At 47.8% G+C, this 15,425-nt stretch overlaps 1 protein-coding gene across 6 annotated transcripts in view; it reads right to left on the reverse strand.

Annotated features, from left to right (window-relative positions):
* Positions 1–239: 239 nt before the first annotated feature.
* Positions 240–15,425, reverse strand: part of TOM1L2 (target of myb1 like 2 membrane trafficking protein) — a 56,760-nt gene continuing 41,574 nt past the window's right edge. For 2 of the 6 annotated variants that reach the window (XM_075565874.1, XM_075565872.1), the window contains exons 11-16: positions 14,642–14,762; positions 13,713–13,788; positions 11,872–11,937; positions 7,894–7,953; positions 4,390–4,426; positions 240–3,798 (exon numbers count right to left, since the gene is read on the reverse strand). In XM_075565874.1, coding sequence (XP_075421989.1) covers positions 3,650–3,798; positions 4,390–4,426; positions 7,894–7,953; positions 11,872–11,937; positions 13,713–13,788; positions 14,642–14,762 — 509 coding nt within the window. In that variant the 3' untranslated portion in view covers positions 240–3,649. The remainder of the gene's footprint in view (positions 3,799–4,389; positions 4,427–7,893; positions 7,954–11,871; positions 11,938–13,712; positions 13,789–14,641; positions 14,763–15,425) is intronic. The other 4 variants (XM_075565876.1, XM_075565875.1, XM_075565878.1 and 1 more) reach the window with 2 other exon arrangements.

Raw genomic sequence — 15,425 nt, forward strand, 5'->3', positions numbered from 1 at the left:
CTCAGTCGAAGACTCCACCTGTGCTGAAGCAGGGATATCCTGAAAACCTGACCTGTTTTTAGAAACCGGAATTGATACCCCCCCCCCCCCCCCATCTCTAAAAACACAACAAAATGAAGACATGTTTATGACACTTTTCTATGCGGTCTCCTGTAATTCTTACGTTACTTTATTTCTGGTTTTCGCACGATACAAATGACGACTTTCTCTCGTCTTTGCAAATAAATGACTCCTTGTGCTGAACGTTATCTCTGTTATTTATTTTACTTATACTTACATATTTTCACTACAGTTCGGCAAAACAAATTGCTTCATCTCTAACAGACGGACACATGGGAAGGAGAATATTTTGGACTCATTAATAACTCCTTTAAAATCCATATACTCTCGAAAAACGTGTATACTCTTGCACAGCGGAATCGGATAAAGCGGACGGAAGAATAAACAAATAAATATTTTCAACATTAAAGAAACTACAATTAGTGTTCGCATGTATAAAATATAAAATAATTTAAGGTATTAAATATACACGTTAGTTGTAGCGGTGTACGGGGATTCTGGCGGGGGGATGTGGGAAGCCACAACACCATAACTCAATGGCATTTATCGCCATTTTCAGGGTGCGCCCCTCGCATTAGGGCAGGCAACTCTAGTCCTCAAGGGCCACCAACAGGTGAGGTTTTAAGGATATCCCTGCTTCAGCACAGGTGTCTCAATCAGTGGCAGAGATACAAAGTACAGTAGACCTCTACTCACACGTCCATCATGCAATTCTCCTTTAATACGCAGCCAAGAGCAGTGGAAAGACAACGTTTCAGTTCCCATATGGACCTTGATTGAGCCACCTGTGCTGAAGCAGGGATATCCTTAAACCCTGACCTGTTGGTGGCCATTTAGGATTGGAGTTGCTCACCCCTGCATTAGGGCTTGATCAATCCCCGCCAGCGAGATCTGTATGAAAGTCTGTGCCACTACAGCGGACGCACGTTCACCACATGGTTTGTTTGCCGCATGGAGCTGTATTTCGCAGCCGGAGGACTTTGCTAAACAGAATCCGCTGTAGTTTACATCTCCTGCAGTATTGTCAACCTATCTCCCAGCCATCATGAGGTTCTGGTCCAGCCCGGGTTCTGTTGTGAACCGCTAGAAAACGGGAGCAGAATAAAATCTGGTGATAACCTCTGGACTTAGGGTGGTGACACCCAGTTTCAGCCACACAGTGAAAATCTTTCAATGCTAGGAAGTCCTGTTTAGAATAATCCATACACCCTTCCATCGACCGGGGTAGGCAAAATATGGCACCCAAGGGGTTACGACTCCTGTTTCTTGGGGAGTCCATGTGATATCTGCATGCGAGATCGATGTAGAAATTCTGTGATACCCATCTTGATAAATAGAACTGTCCCATTGATTTATATTTTGGGTACTGACTTAACCCCTTTGCAACCAGAAGCAGCATCACATAGCTGTGCAGGTTAATGTATTGCAGGAGTAGCCAACTCCAGCCGTCAAGGGACACCAACAAGCCAGCTACTGGGGATATCCCTGCTTCAGCACAGTTGGCTCAGCATCCAACTGCGCCACCTGCGATGATGCAGGGATATCCCCAATACCTGGCTCTGTTGATGGCCCTCGAGGACTGGAGTTGGCCACCCCTGCAAGTCTATTGCATTGCAATGCAGGCCGATCTGGCAGTGAAAAGGTTAACCCCCCACTCCCTGCGGGATCACATCCCACGGTATAACGGACGATATTTACGGAGAGACGCCCGCCCGGTTCATCTTAATTAGCGGAGAGGTAAGAAAGCTGTGCAAACCCTGCGATTCTGGTTATACTATCTATATATCAACAAAAAAACGTTCATTTTTCTTAAAGATGAGGCATGCAGCGAGATTGCAATAACCTGGACAAGCCGAGGAACTTTTTTTTTTTTTTTTAAGCCAAGCCCCCACCTATAATGATGCAGAGTATCACCGTACACTCTGGGCCCCAGCTTTAAAAAGTAACGAGGTCTGCAGTGTCCGGTCCCTAATGGCTTCTCACCCCCCGCAGCGGTAACCAGCGGCTGATACCGGCCCACGCCATGTCAGCGTAATGTGTCCAGGAAGCCTCATTAATGTTCGTGGGGGGGGGTCTCTGAACTCTGAAGAGACGAGACCAGGGGTGGGGGGCAAATCCAGTCCTCAAGGGCCAGAAAACAGGTCAGGTTATCCCATGCTTCAGCACAGGGGGCCCAATGACTGAAAAAGCAGGGCTATCCTTAAAACCTGACCTGTTGGTGGTCATTGAGGAATGGATTTGCCCCACCCCTGACTTAGTAATACCCATCACTGCTTTATATCGCAGTAGGTACATTATGGCAAAAAAAGTCCTGGTTTCTACGGAGAAAACAATGCAGCTAGAACAATTCTAGAACACAATGGTGACAATTAGTGTTGTGTGTGTGCGCGTGTGTGTGTGTGTGCGCGTGTACACAGTCAAATTCAGCTTTGTGAAAGGTCGCAAGGAGGATCGAGACATTGATTCGCTTTAAATAAACCCCTTCCACGTTTCAAAGTCCTTTAGAGGGCCGGATTTTCTGTTCCTGCAACCCCCGGGCAGTCCGCTTATGTATATATACACATACATATATACACACACACACACACACACATTTATATACACACACACTTTTAACATCAGGTAACATTGAAGGTGCAATCTGTTTACAATACTGTTAAGTACATAATATAAATCAAAGCAGCCGCTCCGTATCTTCAGAACAATCGTTTTATTCAACCGCACTGAACCTTAAATACACTGAACCCCACTAACAAAGTGTGGGGGGAAAACCAAGACATTTCATTGTTCCACCATTTCCCTACTCTATACGGTTACTAGTATGCCCTACACAAGGGACGGCCAACTCCAGTCCTCAAGGGCCACCAACACGCCAGGTATTTGGGATATCCCTGCTTCAGCACAGGTGGCTTAATCAGTGGCTTACACAGTTGAATATACTTTGCTATGAGCGTACCATTGTGTTTATTATCTGTTACAGAGTAACATTTGTATTTGCTAGTTCTGGATATTGATTTCTCCAAGGCCTGGTCTATGCTTCTGACACTATACTGTTACTCCGTGTTTAGCCTGCTACACTGTTCTCTATGCCTCAGTTATATCATTTATGTTGTGATCTGACCCCCTGGCCGGTTTGCGTTTTTTTTTTTTCACATTTGGTTAGTGGAGTTGAGTATATTTGAGGTTTAGTGAGCTGTCCGCGCTCTGTTCTTGGCAAAGGCCGTGCCGGCAGCCGAAACGTTAAATAAAAGATCGTTCGGAGGATATGGAGTGCCTGCTACTTCAATTCGTTGTATGTAAATAAAAAATGGTCATGAACGGACAACCATTGTGTGTGTGCGCGCGGAGACGCGGAGACACACACACACACACACACACACACACACACACACACACACACACACACACTTTCCCCGGGGGTGTCAGAAGGACGGCTTGAGGGTCAGCATCCTGACATTATTATGGGGGTTGGCTGAGGGACAGACAAACAGGGCACTTCATTATGGGCCTGGTCACTGCAGCCGGGTGGGGGGGGGGGGGGAGGAGGTTATGGGTGCTGTACAGGGACGCGAGGAGCTGGAGAGGCAATTTACAGAGCGAAGAGTGCGTCCTCGGAGCGCTCCTGCTTCTTGCGGCCGGCCGGGTTGCCGGGTGGGGCGGGCTCGGCGGTGGGGGGTGATGGAAGGTCAGGAATCATCTCTGCAGCTTTGGCTCTTTCTTCTAAGAATTTGTCGAATTCTGGAAAGTGGGAATGTTGCAGGAGAAGAAATGGTTAAATACGGACAAGTCTTTCTCTGGGCTTCATACAGTATAACCCCCCTGGCCTAAAAACTAGAGCCACTGCGCAGAAGGCTGGCCACACGTGGCTTTGCATGCTATCATATGGCTTTGAAAAGCTGTGCTGGCTCTCTGGCAGGAACAGGGTTAAAACTGAAACCCCAAATTCTAATCAAAGAGCTGTAATAACAGAGAAAGCGCACAGGCATTCAACGCCAACCCCTATTCCATCTTCCAAGAGGTGGCTGTCCAACAGCTTTCCACATTTAGGGTTGAAGAACAATGCTTCTTTTGAAATTATATGTATTATTATATCTTCTAATATATTTTATTTATTTATAGAAGCAACAGAAAAGAAAGCCCCCACCTGTTTATAAAGGGGGGGGGGGGATAGAAAGAGAAGAAAAAAAAGAGGAGAGAAAGAGAGAGAAAGAGAGAGAAAGAGGGGGAGAGAGAAAGACGGGGGTGGAGAGGGGAAGAGAGAGAAAGACGGGGGAGGGGTGGAAGGGGAGAGAAAGAGAGAAAGAGAGGGGGGGTGTCCCACAAACATACCTTCACTTGTCACGCCTTCCTCCAGTTCATCTCCTTTCTGTAACAAAAAGACAGTATTAATATCGCCAAAGTCCCTAAGATCCCCCCCACACAGCTCTGTCCTTTTAGAACACGGTAACAGGCATCTCTAGATGAAATCTCCTCTGACCCCTTCCCTTATGGAAGTTGAAACCATGCAGCAGCAGCAGCAGCAGCAGCAGCAGCAGCGATGTGTATGGAAATTGTACGCGCAGTAGGGTGTGTAGCCGGCTGGATACCGCTGAACTACAAAACAATGTCATACACCAAGAAGGGAAACAAGGTTACGTGAAAATGTCGTAGCCCGCACGTTTTTTTCTGCAGATTTTATTGCTGTGTGTAAGCGATTCTCTACCTGTCCCCCCTCTTTCTAGTCTTCATGTTAATGCTGTTTACAACCATCAGAGCCTAAGTGACAGTCACCAACACCAACAGCAGGATGTTTGTCCTGTATTCAATCCCCAGCCCATATTCTATGTTGGGGGGGGGGGGGGAGGGGGGAGAACTCCAGTCCTCAAAGGCCCCCAACAGGTTTTCAGGATATCCCTGCTTCAGCACAGGTGGGTCAGTCGAAGACAAGTCCAGTATGAAATGGTGCTCAGATTGATAAAGGACTTGTATGCATAACAAAGAGTATAAAGCAACATAATGTGCAGAATGCCTTAAATAACATATATCCTGCATCAACATTGATATGTGAAAGGGAGAAAGAAACGCCTGGTGGGATCTAGAGACTGACCCCCCCATAATGCAGCGTGATGAACATCCTCCAATTGGCAATAAATAGCATTCATTTGTGACGGGTAACTCACAAAGGCTGATGCCTGTTGCGCGTCCTTCACATTCAGACAAATCCAGGGTGTGCAAAATCCGTCAGAAGTGGAGACAAAGGTGAGGGTGAGGGGGGTGGGGGGGGGGATAGCGGAGTACAACCGTGAGGGCAAAAAATAGTATGATCAAGAGGTGACTCCAGTAAAAAAAACAACAACAAAACTTGATAAAGCACATTTGTGCCGAAATGCGAGTGGTGCGTCTGTTACCTGTGCCTATGTGACTTAATAAATGAGATTTTTTTTTTACTGGAGTTACCTCTTGATCATACTATTTTGCCATCACCATTGTGCTCTGTTTCTGCAACCGCGGAAGAGCCTGCTTCAGCACAGGTGGCTCAATCTTTGACTCAGCCAGTATTGAAGCAGGAATATCGTGAAAACCTGACCTGTTGGTGGCCGATAACGACTGGAGTTGCCACCCCCACAGTTCCATGTACAACCACTGATAAGCTGAATGCTACAGGTACGAGGAGTAGCTTTGTGCGGACCTCCAAAGTGGGAGGCCCAGTTCAAGACCCTCTTCCTGCTCTGTGTGACCTCGAGAACTCCACTTCTCGTCTTTCGCCTTATCTAAATCAAATGAGATGCTGAGCTCGTTGCATCAGGATGTATTGCCACGGTACTTTATTGTAGCAGTGAAAAAAAACCAACATCATGAATCCTGATGATTAACTATATACATGAATGCCAGATACAGTATTATAGTAAAGACCAAAAAATAGTAACCCCGTCACTACTGTAAAGGCCTGTGATGCACTGACACTGAACATTAATGTTAACTAAAAGGTCGTTAATAATTCCACAAATGGCACAAACAGCAAAGCCTATAGATTCCTCACCCGTATAAAGAGAAATGATAAATGCACATACCCACCTCCTTTAAGAGTAATAGCATGTTTTCACTGCACAATACTTTGAATGCCCCGCTAGCAGAGGTTGGCGTTAGTGGGGCAAACCAGGAATTTTCTCAGGTCATATAGATTAGCATTACCTCTACAGATTCTTATGCAGGTAGTGGGGAAGGAACAGGAATTTTCTCAGGTCGTATAGATTAGCATTACCTCTACAGATTCTTATGCAGGTAGTGGGGAAAGAACAGGTATTTTCTCAGGTCGTATAGATTAGCATTGCCTCTACAGATTCTTATACAGGTAGTGGGGAAGGAACAGGAATTTTCTCAGGTCGTATAGATTAGCATTGCCTCTACAGATTCTTATGCAGGTAGTGGGGAAGGAACAGGAATTTTCTCAGGTCGTATAGATTAGCATTGCCTCTACAGATTCTTATGCAGGTAGTGGGGAAGGAACAGGAATTTTCTCAGGTCGTATAGATTAGCATTGCCTCTACAGATTCTTATACAGGTAGTGGGGAAGGAACAGGAATTTTCTCAGGTCGTATAGATTAGCATTGCCTCTACAGATTCTTATGCAGGTAGTGGGGAAGGAACAGGAATTTTCTCAGGTCGTATAGATTAGCATTGCCTCTACAGATTCTTATGCAGGTAGTGGGGAAGGAACAGGAATTTTCTCAGGTCGTATAGATTAGCATTGCCTCTACAGATTCTTATACAGGTAGTGGGGAAGGAACAGGAATTTTCTCAGGTCGTATAGATTAGCATTGCCTCTACAGATTCTTATGCAGGTAGTGGGGAAGGAACAGGAATTTTCTCAAGTCGTATAGATTAGGCTAAGGCCCCGCTCCCAGAGTCAGTGCGCCCGCACTGCGACAGGCGGGGCGCTGACATACACAGACCGCGATATGCGGTCTGTAGGGAGCGGGAGCGAGAGGTGAGTGGGAGGCTTGAGCGGGAGGGGGGCGTGGCTTGAGCGGAGGGACCCGCTACTCTCCCCCCCTCCACGGCTCGGGCTGCTAATTAAAGGCAAGTAAAGCAACACACACACACAAACAGACAGAGGCAGTGTCCAAACGCACTCAGGCACACACATACACACACACAGACAGGCACTCACGCTGCTTTCACTCCACACTCCTCCCCGCTCCCCGAAGCCTCTCCTCCTCCCGAAGCCTCCCCTCCCAATTGGCTCACAGCCACACCACGTGACGCGTCAACGTTAGGGATCACCATTCTCTTGTATCCCATAGCGGCTGACGCGCCACAGCGTGTAGTAAGCTGTGCAGCCAGGGGGGACCGGCTCCGCAGGATTCCCCTGCTGGTGGGGAACTCGTGTGTGGCCGCCCGCGCCACCGAGCGCAGTGGGACCGAGGCCTTAGCATTGCCTCTACAGATTCTTATGCAGGTAGTGGGGAAGGAACAGGAATTTTCTCAGGTCGTATAGATTAGCATTACCTCTACAGATTCTTATGCAGGTAGTGGGGAAGGAACAGGAATTTCTCAGGTCGTATAGATTAGCATTGCCTCTACAGATTCTTATGCAGGTAGTGGGAAGGAACAGGAGTGTGGCCTTCAATGAACATTCCCCCGCACATCCCATTAGTGGACAGAAGTCTGACCGGCAGAGACTCCAAAAGGTTAATACAAATAGTAAGAATGGTCATGTTTCATGAATCTTGCCATCAATTGATGCATCGTGTATGCAAGGGATACAGAATGAGCTGCATGCTCCTCCATCTGCTAAACCAGGCAACGCTTCTGTAACACTGCAAAACGAAGGGTATATAAAATGGAGCTCACCAGGTCTGTATCGAGCCATTCCTCTATGTCATCCATAACAGAGGCCTGTGCAACCGGGATCTATGGAACGCAGCAAGCCAGCCAACAAACCATTCCCCAAGCAGAGGGCATGGAAAGGAAGGGAACGAGGAAACCAAAACAAAAAATAAAAGGAGAGAGAGAGAGAAAAGACAGGATACAAGAAATAGAACAAAAACAAATGAACATGTAAAATATGTTGCAAACGATAAAGAAATTAACAAAATAAGAAGCAAATCATAACATGGACAATGGGATTAAAATACAGACAGAGTATGGTACAGGTAGAGGAAGGACAAGGGTGATACATGTATGGATCTATTCAGGGGTTCATTAATCTATACCAAGAGTAGCCACCAGTCCTCTGGGGCCACCAACAGGTCAGGTTTTCAGGATATCCCTGCTTCAGCACAGGTGGCTCAATCTTCGACTGAGCCACTGATTGAGCCACCTGTGCTGAAGCAGGGATATCCCGAAAACCTAACCAGTTGGTGGCCCTTGAGAACTGGAGTTGGTCACCCCTGATCTATACACTCCTACAAGGGACGTCTGCAGGGAAATCCAAGGAGAAGGGTGGATACAATAAAACAATAATTTCTATCATTATACAGATGTTAGGTACAGATGTGCCGCAGAAACCTGGAAGCGCTGGTTTACAGCCTCACCGGACGGACAGTGACATGGGAATGCCAATTCTCTCTCGTTTTAACCTCGGAGTTGGCTAAAGCACAGTGCAGAGGGTCTCCCTGGCAGTGAAGAGGTTAAAAGCAGCGTTGTGAAGTCGCGCCGCCAAAGGTTAAAAATCTCAGCGAGACATTGATGTCCCGGCACGACCGCTGGAGACGTGCCCCCCTCCTAACACCTTCCAGACAAACTCTTCCCTCTCTGTACATGTACTGCGGCTGTGAGGTTCCGACAGCTGGAATGTCACACGGGCAGATTCTGGGCCCGAACCGATACATTCCAATAGAAATCTTCTGATTTCGAGCAGTGAGAATACATTTAAGTCTATCATACTAGGCCGCGAATTAGTGGGAATTTCTCCAAATCAGGCACCTGTGAGAAAAAAAACCTTCATTTCTTTTCAATTAGATGGCTTTGGTGAGAAGTTTATATTTGTAGTAAGGTATACAATACACTCTGGGTTTGTTGGTCCTTGATAAGTGTAAATTAATTGTACTCTGTGATATCTTTTAAAGGAACGCGAGAGATTTTCATAGATGTGTCTAATGGTCTACAGAGCTTTCCAAACCTCGCAGGTCTCTTCTTCACATGTACAGAGCCCCCGAAACCTCACAGGTCTCTCCTTCACGTGCACAGAGCTTCCCAAAGTCCCTGTACTATTCATCGCTCTCTTGCTGTTCTATGAAAAGGTCTCATATCCGAGTACTGTAGACAAACAATACCTAGCCTTAACTACATTCGGATGAAGTGCAGCGTAGAGAAATTAAAATGTATACCCCCTGGTTGCTATGCATCAAACTTGAATAGATATTTCCCACACATTAAAAAGCTGCCTTAACCCCTTTCTGCCAGTGAGGCCCACAATGCATTGCTGTGCAGGGCTTCTCCCCTGTGTATTTAGTAGCACCGTTTAGCTGCGTGGGAATCCCGCCCGGCCTTATCAGGGGCCTCTGACCATATTTGCACTTTAAGATAACAAGGTGAGCATGAATCGTGCGAGAGAGCAATAGGTGAGCGCTCTTCTCACTACACAATGTGCCACTCTGCAGGCGGTGGGTATTGATCAGTTTGGGACTATTGGTCACTGCTGTATCACCAGGTACCGGCTGCTGAACTCTGCGCACACATCTCGCTGTCACTGGCAATAGTCAGCAAGCCCCGGCTTTAACCGACTAACTGCCAGCAGCAAACAGGTGGACCTTTTCCTACTGCTTAAATGTGCAAACGGATCCATTCCACTGCACAGGGATATTAGTATCAATGCTGACAAAGCCATTCACAAAAACAGGTTACATTATCAGGTGAGCTGGGGACATTCTGTTATTGCAGGTTACTGTAATGCAAGGGTGGCCAACTCCACTCCTCAAGGGCCACCAACAGGCCAGTTATTAGTGATATCCCTGCTTCAGCACAGGTGGCTCAGTCAGACTCAGCCACTGATTGAGCCACCTGTGCTGAAGCAGGGATATCCCCAATACCTGGCCTGTTGGTGGCCCCTGAGGACTAGCGTTGGCCACCTCTGCGACAATGTAAGCAATGGTAATGCTTTGGGTCACAATAATGCTCAGGATAATCGTGACAGGTGAATGGAAACAGTATCCGTTCTACTGAGTGAACATGCACAAGCTTCTAGGGCGAGAGGCGGGCAAGCTAAAAATACCGTGAGTTGGACGCTCCAGCCGGGTGGGGGGCTGTGAGTGGGACGCTCCGACCAGGGGGCCCCATGAGTGGGAGCTCCAGCAGTTTCATACATGCATTTTATAAAACAATTGCTGAACCGTCCACGTGTCCGAGACTTTGGTCAACAACTGGTTTCCTGCTATGAGCTGTGTAAACACAGACCTTGTCACGGGGAATTTGGACTTCTTTACTACACTGAAAAAGTCCAAATTCCCCTGTGACAAGATCTGTGTTTAGTTTTTTTTTTATCATGTATACTACACATGCAAGGCACAGAATGGGAATCACTGCTGTTACTTACACCTGAGACATGATGGGAGCTGCGCTGATAACTAAACTGTGTACCAGCTGGGACCAGGCCGTCCGAACATCTCTCCCACAAGGGACATAAACCCAGCAGTAATCGGAGCATCCGGGGGAATTTTTTCACAAGCGTATCAGATTAAATAACATCCAGTGGAAACATTTGTAATTAATATATCATGTAAACTCCTTATCTACATGGTAAATACACACATTCTCCCACCAGAGCCCGTGTAAAACTTGTGTTTATCTCAGGAGAGCAGATACTGCTATGAAGGAACAGGACAGAGAGAGCAGGACAGCAGGATTTCGCTCAGCTGGAATATTTTACAACGGACGCCAGCGTATCAAGGATTATTCACTGGAGTTTATACGGACGCTCAATTGGCATGTGTGTCTATGCCTGTAATAATATCTTAAAGGTGCAGTCCCTACTCAGCAACATATACTAAAGCAGGGGTGGCTAACTCCAGTCCTCAAGGGCCACCAACGGGTCAGATTTCCAGGGTATCCTTGCTTCAGCACAGGTGGTTCAATCAGTGGCTCAGTCGAGCCACATGTGCTGAAGCAGGGATATCCTGAAAACATGACCTGTTGGTGGCACCTGGGGGCTGGGATTAAGCCACCCCTGTACAAGAAAGCGAATCGATGTCACTGTGTATACTACCACATTGGATGTCCGGTACGTAATCTTGATATATGTTACACTCCTTTGCAACATTAGGGCCTCCAAGTTCAACTATAATAAGCTACGACTTAATGACACCTGCAGCTTTCGTTATGGGCCAGTTGAGAGCTAATTAACGGGATCATTCTTAGGACTATGAGCATCCTTCTTCATTCTTCCGAAGCTAAACATGGCAACGCATGCAGCACAGTTTGGACGAGCCCTGAAGAGGCTCTTACAAAGTTCCTGATGGCTGCAATAAAATGATTCTAGATCATTGTATCTGACTGCAGAGTTTCCCCATGACATCTAAATGGGAAAATAAAGAGTATTTCTACAAAATAAAAGACATCACTTTGACATGACTAAGTACTTCTGTTTTATTATAAGACTTTTTGATCTCTAGCCTTTGTTTTGTAGTAGAACCTCTGTTTAAGGTGTGTTATTTTTGTGAGCCAAGTGGGACTACCCCTGCATCGTATTGACAGCAAATATCCAGCTGCATGATGTCCTTGCAAGGTCAGACTGGTCAGTACAGAGTGGGAGGTAAAACATGGATCATGGATCAGTGTTAGGTCATGTAAGGGTTACAGGAGGGTAGCATTATGTGCTGGTGAAACGCTCACCATTCCTTGAGTGATAAGCCACTTGTCTATAGGCGCCATGTCTGAGGTTCCACCTGTAACTCTCCTCTGGACCAAGACCAGAAAATCCCAGAAGAGAGGAATAAACAAAGGGTGGCAATAGAAAGACAGAGATACGTTAGAAGGGAGAGAGGATGACTGTATGGCGTGTACCCTGTAATAATGCCAGACATAGAGTAACATCAAGCTGCAGTGTGTGATGAACAGGCGCAGAACGCGTGGGGCAAGCTTGTGCATTCCGTCTGCCATCTCTTATCCCAGAGAGGGCTGCGGAACCAGGGCGGAGCGTTGCTAAGAAAGGCACAACCTCATAGTAATGTTAAACCCAAACAACACTTGGTACCTCTAGTCGAGGAGTGGCCAACTCCAATCCTCAAGGGCCCCCAACAAGTCTGGTGTTCAGGATATCCCTGCTTCAGCACAGGTGGCTCAATCGAAGACTGCACCACCTATGCTGAAATAGGGATATCCTGAACACCTGATCCGTTGGTGGCCCTTGAGGACTGGGGTTGGTCAGTCCGACTAGTAAAATACAGGAGAACCGACAAAATCAGAAATGAATATAATGCAGCTTTTTTTAAAACAAAAAAATAATAATAATGTTTCTGCATGTCTGTGCATCAACAAAACTAGTGTCAGCCTCGTGGAAGAGATATGCACGACATGTCCATGTTTCTTAGTTACAGATTACCCAGGCGCCAGGAAATAAGGCGAAGGTATTAACGTGGTAACAATGAACGCCTCTGTGCTTTGGGATTAGTTACAGAACTATAACATGCGAGTGGACTGCTCTGTCGTTTGTCATACACTCTCCAACTCTCTCCCGGATGTGTGACGCGTTTGTGCTGGAGTCACGCCGGCCTGACGAAGGTGCGGCAGAACGCCGAAACGTTGCTACTGCATAAACAAGATGGGTTATCCAGTACTTAAACGAGCAACTTCCTCTTAACTCATTTCTATTTAGCCCCCCCTTTTATTTTACTGGCTGGGAACTGGGGGTCTTCCCTGAACCTAACGCCTTTATTTCCAGGTCCCCGCCAGCCCCCGCTTACCAGTGAAGTTACAAGGGTTTAACGCTTCCTTGGGGGAAACAAAATGTCTGCTAAAACTTGGGCCAATAGGAAGGTGCAGCATCATCAGTTGTGGCTTCCTATAGGGTTACCATTTAAATCCCCCTTAAACACCAGGAATAGCAGCGACTTCCCCAGTATCTACACTTAAGACTGTCTGTGCCGCATCGTATGTACAGTGGATATGGTTTGCAGCGGCCGCCGGTGGCAGCGCCCACCACGGAATAGCCACGCCGTGGCGCACCAGTAAGGTGCATTTCCTGCCTCTGGGCTTTAAACTGTCTGCAGCCTTTGTAATCGCACCCTGATCACTGTGTGATATGAGGGATCAGCGTGCGCGTGTCCGGTTGTGGGCAGATAACTATTCCACGCTGCACAGGAATTTGGACCCGGGCCACCACACATCTGCACGTGTGGGGCCCACTTTCCCGTTTCGTTAGAGACCGTTCTGTCCTATTCGCTGCCAATCAGTAAACACGTGGAGCCCTCTAGTGGCTGAGCACAGCACTGCATGCTTCAATTTCCTTCTGAGAAGACAATCAAGACCCCGAACACAAAGGATTCTGCCATTTTTTTCTATCCCGGACGTTACTATTGAAATGTGTGCAGTATTACCCAAAAGAAACATTTGCTGCCAGTATAAACTGCAGTCACACCAGTATGTGGGTGAGGGGTGTGTACCCTGCCTATAGCCTCCGTGCCCCCACTTCCGAACGTCTCTGGGGGGCGGGCGGGTTCAGCGCAGTGACTCACCCCTCCTGTGTTTTGCTGCCGGACATTGAGAGCCGATGCCAACCCTCCGAGAGCCTGCGGGTCCTCGTACGTTACACTGAAACAGAAGGCCATGGGATGATGGGTCAGTAGGGTAAAGTAGTTTAGTACATGAGGTGGGCAACTCCGGTCCTCCAACAGGTCAGGTTTTCAGGATATCACTGCTTCAGCACAGGTGGCTCAATCACAAGCTCAAAGACTGAGCCTCTGATTGAGCCACCTGTGCTGAAGCAGGGATATCCCCAATACCTGGCCTGTTGGTGGCCCTTGAGGACTGGCGTTGGCCGCCCGAGCTATAGAAGAAGTCGGTGCAATAAGGAAGAGGGAAGTGAGAGAGGAGTAGGGGGGAATTTATGGGGAGGAGGAGTGGAGGGGAATTGATGGGGAGGAATGGGGGATTGAGCGTGGGATGAAGGAATTGAGGGAGAGAGTAGTCGGGGGAATAAATGAGAGAGAGGAGTGGGGGGGGAATTGAGTGAGAGGAGTGGAGGGAGGAATTGAGAGAGAAGTGGGGGGAGGAATTGAGAGAGAGGAGTGGAGGGGGGAATTGAGAGAGAGGAGTGGGGGAGAAGGAATTGAGTAAGAGAGGAGGGAGGGGGCTATTGAGAGAGTGGAAGGGGGGAGTGAGTGAGGAGGAGGGGGGCAGTAGGACATTGGCCCACGAAAAAAGAAAATTGTGCCCATTTATTGGCACACCTGAAAAAATGTCTGCCACCCTGGAATAGACACTGAAAGAAAATACTTATTCACTGAAAGAGTAGTGGATGCATGAAACAAACTCCCTGAAGAGCGGGGCCGTCATCAAAAACATAAACATAACAGGGAAAGAAAACAGAACAAAAAGGATGTGAGATTTTACTTTAGGAGGGCAAACTAGAGTGGATATAACAGTCTCTGCGCTGCACACTCACTTCTTACGCTGATCAGCCAACGAGTTGGTGCTAGTGTGTACGAACATGTCAAAGTCCTCCCGTGGGGGGTTAGCGGGCGGCAGCGAGCGGAGAGTGCTACTGACACTGGTTGTGCCCACGTCTGTAAGAAAACACGGCGGCGGGATCAGAAATTTCACACAGGATGAAGCGTGCGCTCCGGGATTTCCAGGCCTCCTAACCCCGTGTGCAATCCCCCGTGTGCGTGCAATGCCCCGCGTGCGTGCAATGCCCCGCGTGCGTGCAATGCCCCGCGTGCGTGCAATCCCGCGCGTGCGTGCAATCCCGCGCGTGCGTGCAATCCCGCGCGTGCGTTCAATCCCCGTGTGCGTGCAATCCCCGTGTGCGTGCAATCCCCGTGTGCGTGCAATCCCCCACGTGCAGAGCTTTCAAGGATAGATGTACAGAAGGTTTATTCATTACAGTGACGATCAGGACGTTATTGCAACCCAAACGGCACTATAACAGTTCAGTGACTAACCTACCTGTGGACTAGACTGCCCTGACCAACAAAGCAGAGCACAGCAGTGCAGAGTAGAACAAAGCACAGCAGTGCAGAACAAAGCACAGCAGTGCAGAACAAAGCACAGCAGTGCAGAACAAAGCACAGCAGTGCAGAACAAAGCACAGCAGTGCAGAGTAGAACAAAGCACAGCAGTGCAGAACAAAGCACAGCAGTGCAGAACAAAGCACAGCAGTGCAGAACAAAGCACAGCAGTGCAGAACAAAGCACAGCAGAGCAGAACAAAGCACAGCAGTGCAGAAC

This window comes from Ascaphus truei, chromosome 11 (genome assembly GCF_040206685.1).
Source record: "Ascaphus truei isolate aAscTru1 chromosome 11, aAscTru1.hap1, whole genome shotgun sequence".
Taxonomy (NCBI): domain Eukaryota; kingdom Metazoa; phylum Chordata; class Amphibia; order Anura; family Ascaphidae; genus Ascaphus; species Ascaphus truei.